We start from the raw sequence: 7,500 nt of genomic DNA, 5'->3' as shown, positions 1-7,500 counted from the left end.
GAGGCCTTACCATCAGCCATGATGAATCGGGGGCGATCGTCGATGCCTGTCATATTCCTGAGGCTCCTCGGAATAGGGCTGGTCTGGGAGCTGGGAGGAGTGGAGGCAGGCTTGAGCAGTTTAAGCTTGTCCGCTGTCTGGAACACGACCCGGATACGCCAGCTCCGTTCTCTGTTGTCATGCACGCTCATGCACTTATTACCCTTGATATTCATGCTCACACTTCCTTAGCAGAAGTAATGGGTTTGTTAGGTGGGTATTATGATCCAGCTGCCCATACATTGCATGTGACAGTTGCAGTCCCCACGAAAGCCGTGAGCTCTGGTGTGGAGTGCGACATGTGTCCTGTGTCACAGAGTGCGGCCTGCACTGCCATACATGAAGGTGGAGTTCAAGTTGTAGGCTGGTATCACTCCCACCCGACTTTCCCGCCTAACCCTTCGGTGCAGGATGTAGAAACCCAGTCTCAGATGCAGCAGTGGTTCGCCCGCCAAGATGCCCCATTCCTCGGCATTATTGTGAGTCCCTATTGCCCTACCAACCGGAGCGAGGCTTCTCAGATCAGATGTATTGTGTTAGACAAGCCGCCCCACGAGAATACCGGTAACGCAGAAGGAGGAGCAACACCACCACTGTCTGGGACGCCGTATAAACTCTCGTGGTCTGTCAGCGAAGTGATTCCAGGGGCGTGGGGGGAAGTGTGTCAGGGCATCAGGCTAGTGGTCGGTGGCGCGAGAGAGGATGGCATGGCAGTCGAGTGGCGAGGGGAATGGCGGGGACAAGTGACCAACTGGGAGAAGGCGATAGCGTCTCTCAAACATCATCTACCTCCTCATCTGTATGGGCCACTGCAGGCCGTGCGCACTACCTTCCTTGCTGCTGTGAGAGAATATATGGATAGCTAGTTTTGTAATTGGCTTTAGAGTCGTGTCTGTTCTCGATTATGTGATGGCTTCGTTATATATAAGATGACATACTTCATATCTTCCTTGCGATATGTTACAGGAGACTCAACAGGAGTTACCAATTACAGTATGTGATGTAATGTATGCTTACATTCGAAGGGAATTATTGTTTAATGTCACTTCGTTCTAGAAGTAAGCTTTAAGTTTGTATATACTGGATTTTATGTACCTGATATTGTCAATAAATATATTAATAAGCAGTTGTAGTGTACTTTTTGTAAATGAAAACGTTCATATTTCTGGCCATACTGTTTGGAAAATTTGAAACTATAATCGATAAGCCAATGTGAATGATTATGAAAATAGTCATATTCAAACCAGAACAACATTCGATGTATAGTACAAAGTTCGGGCAGTAATGTGAAAGCTAGAACAACAACGATGGGGAATAAAGTACATTTATTGCTATTGCGTGGGTGTTACTATTCCACTGCAAATATATTCAAGATATCCCTACGTGTTTATGGTATCTACCTGGCTAGGTGTCCATTAGCCTGTACATCTATTAAATTTTCAGTCCGTAAGCCAACCTCCATAATGATTGATTTTGTGGACTTCCTAGGTTCGGTTTCCCCATCAGTCAAATATGTCAAATCGTTGGCACTCGGTTTTAAAATAAACCAACATCCCCACATATCTTCTGCAAACCAATCCCGTCGCCCCCAATGCATCTAAATCAAATGAATATTAGATTTAATGCTGCGGAGGGGGTCGAAAACACCCACACGAATGACAGTGTATGTCAAGCCTGTGATATATTAGACTATCTACATGCTCTATAATACCAGGGCCACTAGTACCTCCCACCAGTAAATATTACTGAGTGCCATCTTATTCCTGTATTGTGGGCGTCTCAAAGCTCACGTTTCCAGACTGCAGTCATAGAAATAGGCAAATGCATGATCACTTACCTGCAATATCTATTAAGGGAATGACAGCCCCTGCAAAGGCTAGGAAAAATGTTTCATAAGTTGGCATGAAATGACCTTGTAAAGTTACTCAAACAACATTGTTATTGATTATCATCAATAACAAAGTTGTTTGATGATAATAGCTTATAGAAACGAAGACATGAATGGAAATAAAGATAACGGCAAAAGTGTCAGTCACTTTTTTTTTCAGTTATATGTGTGCGTGTGCGTGTGTCTCCTCCTCCCTGTCTCGCTCCTTTTCCTTTTTCCTCTGACTCACTCTCTCTCTCTCTCTCTCTCTCTCTCTCTCTCTCTCTCTCTCTCTCTCTCTCTCTCTCTCTCTCTCTCTCTCTCTCTCTCTCTCTATATATATATATATATGTATATGTTAAGTGTGTGTGTGACAGAACTGTGCGTATATATATATATCTATATATATATATGATAATATTTATATATATATATGATATGTATGTAAATAGCATACATGCAAAAGTAGCATAGTTTTCTGAGAGTCCCCCCCCCCCCAATCCCTTGCTCGTTGTTGTGGCGGGGGGGGGGGGGGGGGGCTCAGGAGACGGGGACTGAGGCTCTATATAAGGGATCAGCCCTACGTTGGACCTCAGCTCTCGCCTCAACTAATTTTACATGGTCTTTTTTCTCTCTCATTTCCTTTTTCTTCTCTTCATCCATTTCTAATCGTCAACTCATTTCTACCCTTTTTTGCCGCAATACTTTACCATAGTGGTTTATGACCTCTGATTATTATTTTTTTAACCATTAACCACTGACATTTTCTGAGAGTTACAATAGCTCTATGAGGAGGCACTTTAGTAGTATATAAAAATATGAGAATGAGTGAACCCATATCAAAAGTTTAAAAGTTGGAGGTGAAAAGCGTACATGGGCCAAAATATCAATATATTATTAAAAGAATTGAATAATTGAAATGAGCAATGTGTGAAAAAAATATGTATATTTAACCACTGTATAAATATAAACAATAAAAAAAACAGTCTAAAATGTAACACCGCAGGTTTTTATTAGTAAAATAATTATATATGCGATACAAAGGAAACGATGTGTTACAAAAATATATATTCCATGCAAAAATCAACAGTAGGTCAATATCACATTCACACTACAACGCTCCTGAGTTTTGGTTTATTGCAAACATCATGCTGTTGAAAAGAGGAAAGCCAGTGTATGTCAGTATAGTGAAATAAGTTTCAGGAAGATTGGGTACTCAATATGTACATAAATCTGATTGCGATAGTAGGTAAGTTTGAATTTACTTTATTGAATAGTCAAGAGAAAGGGAGTTGTGTATATTTGACGATAAATTGTTCCAAACGTTGCCTTCGTGGAACAAGATACATGATTGACGATTTAGTTCAAATGTCAAGAAAGATGAGCAGACAAAACGTATATCGTAGGTTACCTCGTAGTTGAACGAGATTATTGTCAAGTATCCTTAATGACGTAGACAAAACCTCCATAGATGTCGATTCTAATGTCATGGAACTGAAGGAATTTCAGCGAGAAGGCTCCCTCATGCGTGTGATCGTACTTTCGCATTCCACTAAAGGTTCGTATGGCACGCTCCTGGACGATGACGACTGGCTCTAGGTCTGTCTGGCAAACGGCACCTCATACTACATCAGCGAGGAGTAGACTGGCCTACATACACATATGGCAAACGACCGTCATGTCTGGTAAAGAATGACATATTGTTTATTGAGTTCGCTCTGAGTGTAGACGTGATCCTTCTTAGTTTCTCAGCTACTGTGGTTCCTAGTAACGCAGTGTTGTATTTCCTCACGAAAGGCCTGCTGCTTACCAGCATTGGGTTTACAGTAGATGGAAAACTTTTGTTAGGATCAAAAATTATGTAATGTGATTTATCGGAATTAATTTTCTGGTCGCAGTCCCTTTACTCACTACAGAAAGTTTACATTTCCTAATTAGACTATGTCGTTGCCAGACATGTATACAAAACTGTCACGTGCACACAATACACAATATGGTTGATCTATTGCCTTAACAATATCTTTCAGGCATAGATTATACAACAAAGGACCCATCAATGATCCCTTAAGTACCGCACTAACGCTGTCAAGTAGAGATGACAGAACACCTTCACATGTCGCACACTGACTGTCAGAGAGGTAAGAGCCGAATCACTCATTAGCGAAGTTTTAAGGCAGTACGGAACCCCCACACCACATGGAACACTTGCACATATAGAACATTACACAAAGAATGGATGGCAGAACAGCTTTCAAAGGAAAAGGAGGCAAATCAGAGCCAGGGGAGGATGTCTGTGAACAGATCACATCCGGATCATAAATAAATGGTAAATCAAGAACCATCTTGAGATTCCCGTCTTTAGGAGTCGGAGCTGATATGTTTACTTTCCTTCCATCAGTGAGCTGCTTTGTATCATGTAGAAAACTCAGGGCAGCGTGATCTTCAGGGACAATAATCAAGCCCTGAACTCTGTCTACCAGGATTGTCAACCAGACTTGCCTATACTTCAGTGCTTTTTTCCGACTTGATGGCGTTGATAAAGCTGTCAGGTTTTGAGAGAAGCTTTAAAAGGGTTAAGTGGGTGGGGTGGGAGACTTTCCGTCAGAGCTTTTTGCTAGTTTAGCTTGACTGTGGCCATTTCCATAGACAAATCTTAGGTTATGGGAGTGATAGGTTAAGAAAGAACCAACCTCTGGTCCAGTCACTTTTAGATTTAGCCTCTGGTTGGTCGTCAGAAACCCCTGTCTTGGCTGGTCTGGAGGGACCAGTCTGAGACCTGCGTTTAAGGAAAGACACGCTGTGAACCGATACCAGAATCTAATTCAGTTTAATTACAGGTTAGGGAGAACCAGCTTGAGCACTTTTCTTACCACTAGGAGCCAGTGATTGCCATAATCAATTCACTATTGCCATCAACAGTTTGGTCAATCGGATCGTTTTTATTCATCTAGTTATTTTGTTTGGTTGAGTTTGCCACAAGAATACAACTTGATTCACCTACAAGATGCTGTGCAGGTTATGCACAGCAACTGCCTTCAATAAAGACATTCACAGGGCCTATGCAAAGGAGGTAGTGACTCCTACCACGATAACAAAACAGTTCCCCTTGTGTGGGTATGTTTGCAGTGTGTTTATTTAGTATAAGGTTCTGTGTAAAAAAAAAAAAAAAAAAAAAGAGAGAGAGAGAAAAAAAAAAAGAACAGTGTGTTTCCAGCCTAATATATACCCGTAACCTCACACTTCATTTTGAGGCTTGTATAGCCTTATCCCATTTCTTACCCTTGCTCCTTCATTGAAAGTCTCCCAGACCATGATAGCGAGACACTGCTTGTTGACGTGAGGAACATCCCACCGTGTGTTAAAAAGATAAAACCAGCAACAACACTGAAGGCAGCTTATAAAAAACAATAAAATTAAATCATGTAATAATAATGACAAAAGTAACTGAGAAAAACATTCCCCTAGACATGTCGCCATTCATTTCAATCTTTACATCTGCGTGTGAGTTTGATTTCGTGCATTTGGCTTGAAGAATATCTAAATAATTTTAATTTCGTACCTCGAAGGTTCATCCGTCCTACATCAGCTGGCACTCGGTCGATACGGCTGTTTTGAAATATTAACAGAAGACGGGATTAAAAAGTAATGGGTAGATTCATTTCCCAAGTACTAACATTCCACGACACGGACAGTTTCGTAGACAAAGAACCATAAGTCAACTGTAGACTGATGAAGTCCGTTCCGATATTATTTTCTTCTTAGAATAGAAAAAAAAAAATATATATATATAATGCTTAATGCGAATTTGCCGAAAGATTATTATTTTTTCTCTATGTTTTATGATCGATGCAATTAAATATTGTGGAAATAGTTTTTATTGGTTCGTATTGGCCTCGCGTCTGCGTAATATATTATTTCATTCGTTAAATGTTTCACAAAAATCAATGGTTTCAGACGCTCCTATGAGTATATAATACAAGTTGAATCTCGTTCGCCTGGCAAACTTTAGTCGAACCAGATACGTATCAGTGAAAATAAAGTTTTTATTTTATATATTTATTAATCTATCTGATAGATGTGTATTTATCTATCTATCTATCTGGTAGGTATGCATGTCTAGGCTGATAGATATACAATGATTTCTGCTTATGTGGATGTCCTTATAAGGAATGTTCATTAGGTCGGGCTTCGCGCAATGTTAACTAACCGGCCGTTTGACGCTAGTTCAAATAAATATTGAGACTAGCTGATTGCATTGGCCCTAACTAAGCCCGCTTTATTATTATTAAGTTGACATACATATTCCTTATAATCGTACATTTATACATATATACGTGTGTCCTGGGCTTGGAGGCTCGTCGGCTAGCTGTTGCATATACTTACAGGGGATACGTATATATTGCGATTTTGAAGCAGGGTATCCAGTAATTTCTGTGTTTGTCGTCCTCTTGCTATTCTTCCCTGATTTATTTTCCTGATATTTAGGTTCTATTTTTCCCCCTTCTAAGTACATAGCCCTGGAAAGCTTAACTGTCTTTCGAGAATATGTTTTACCAAATCCTCTTTTTGCACTAACCGTCTTTAAAACCTCCTTATTCGTTTTTCTCGTCCATTTTATTATCATCATCCTTCTCCGTATCCACACTTTCTTCTTTTAGCTACCCTCTTCCTTGTTTCTAAGTTGATGCTAATGTTTGTTAATATTCTACGCATTTTATTGAAAAAAAAAACACATCAAGCTCTGCAATGTTGACGTAATCCAACTTAGTGGCATCGCAACGAGCAAAGCGGCGATCGTGAGAACCGGTCATCTATCCCGACCCATCGACACTGCCGGAAAACTGGATGCCGAAATAACGAAGTTCAAGCTTGTGTGATATCTTTGCCACGCGAGGCTTATGGCGTGGGTCGTGGGTCGGTTGCTGTGGTGGTCGTGTACGCCGGAGACTGCAGGGGCGGCTCTTGCAAGTTTTCCAACAGTCCAGAGGCTGCGATGGACGACGCTTCTGTGAGTGCCTGTCATAGATCCCGTTGTCACTTGGAATGGTAGTCCCTGGTAGTCTTTGGTAATCTTTGGTAGTCTTTGGTAGTCTTTGGTAGTCTTTGGTAGTCTTTGGTAGTCTTTGACAGTCTTTGGTAGTCCTTGGTAGTCTTTGACAGTCTTTGGTAGTCTTTGGTAGTCTTTGGTAGTCTTTGATAATCTTTGGTAGTCCCCGGTAGTGCCTAGTAGCTCCTGGTAGTCCCTGGTAGTCTTTGGTATTCCCTGATAGACCCTGATAATCCCTGTTAGTCCCCGGTAGTTCCTGATAGTCCCCGGTAGTCCCTGATAGTTCCTTGTAGTCTTTGGTAATCCTTAGTAGCTCCTGGTAGTCTCAGGTAGTTCTTGGTAGTTCCTGGTAGTCCCTGGTAGTTTTCAGTAGTCATTTTATCTCCTGCTAGTTCCCGGTAGTCCCTACTAGTCCCTAGCAGCCTCTGGCAATACCTGGTAGTCGCTGATAGTCCTTGTTAGATCCTGGTCGCCCCTGGTAGCCTCGACATCCACTGAAGCACTCACGTTGACTCAGGTATTTGGTCAGTATGGGCTGCTCACGTAA

At 41.4% G+C, this 7,500-nt stretch overlaps 1 protein-coding gene across 1 annotated transcript in view; it reads left to right on the top strand.

Annotated features, from left to right (window-relative positions):
- The window catches only part of LOC125037788 (histone H2A deubiquitinase MYSM1-like), an 8,787-nt gene extending 7,622 nt beyond the window's left edge, over positions 1 to 1,165 (top strand). Inside the window, exon 3 of the mRNA XM_047631006.1 lies at positions 1 to 1,165. This exon is cut by the window's left edge and continues 1,315 nt beyond it. Coding sequence (XP_047486962.1) covers positions 1 to 905 — 905 coding nt within the window. The 3' untranslated portion in view covers positions 906 to 1,165.
- The last annotated feature ends 6,335 nt before the right edge of the window (positions 1,166 to 7,500 follow it).

The sequence above is a fragment of the Penaeus chinensis genome, chromosome 24 (assembly GCF_019202785.1).
Source record: "Penaeus chinensis breed Huanghai No. 1 chromosome 24, ASM1920278v2, whole genome shotgun sequence".
Lineage (NCBI taxonomy): Eukaryota > Metazoa > Arthropoda > Malacostraca > Decapoda > Penaeidae > Penaeus > Penaeus chinensis.
This window is presented reverse-complemented; position numbering and strand designations above follow the sequence as displayed.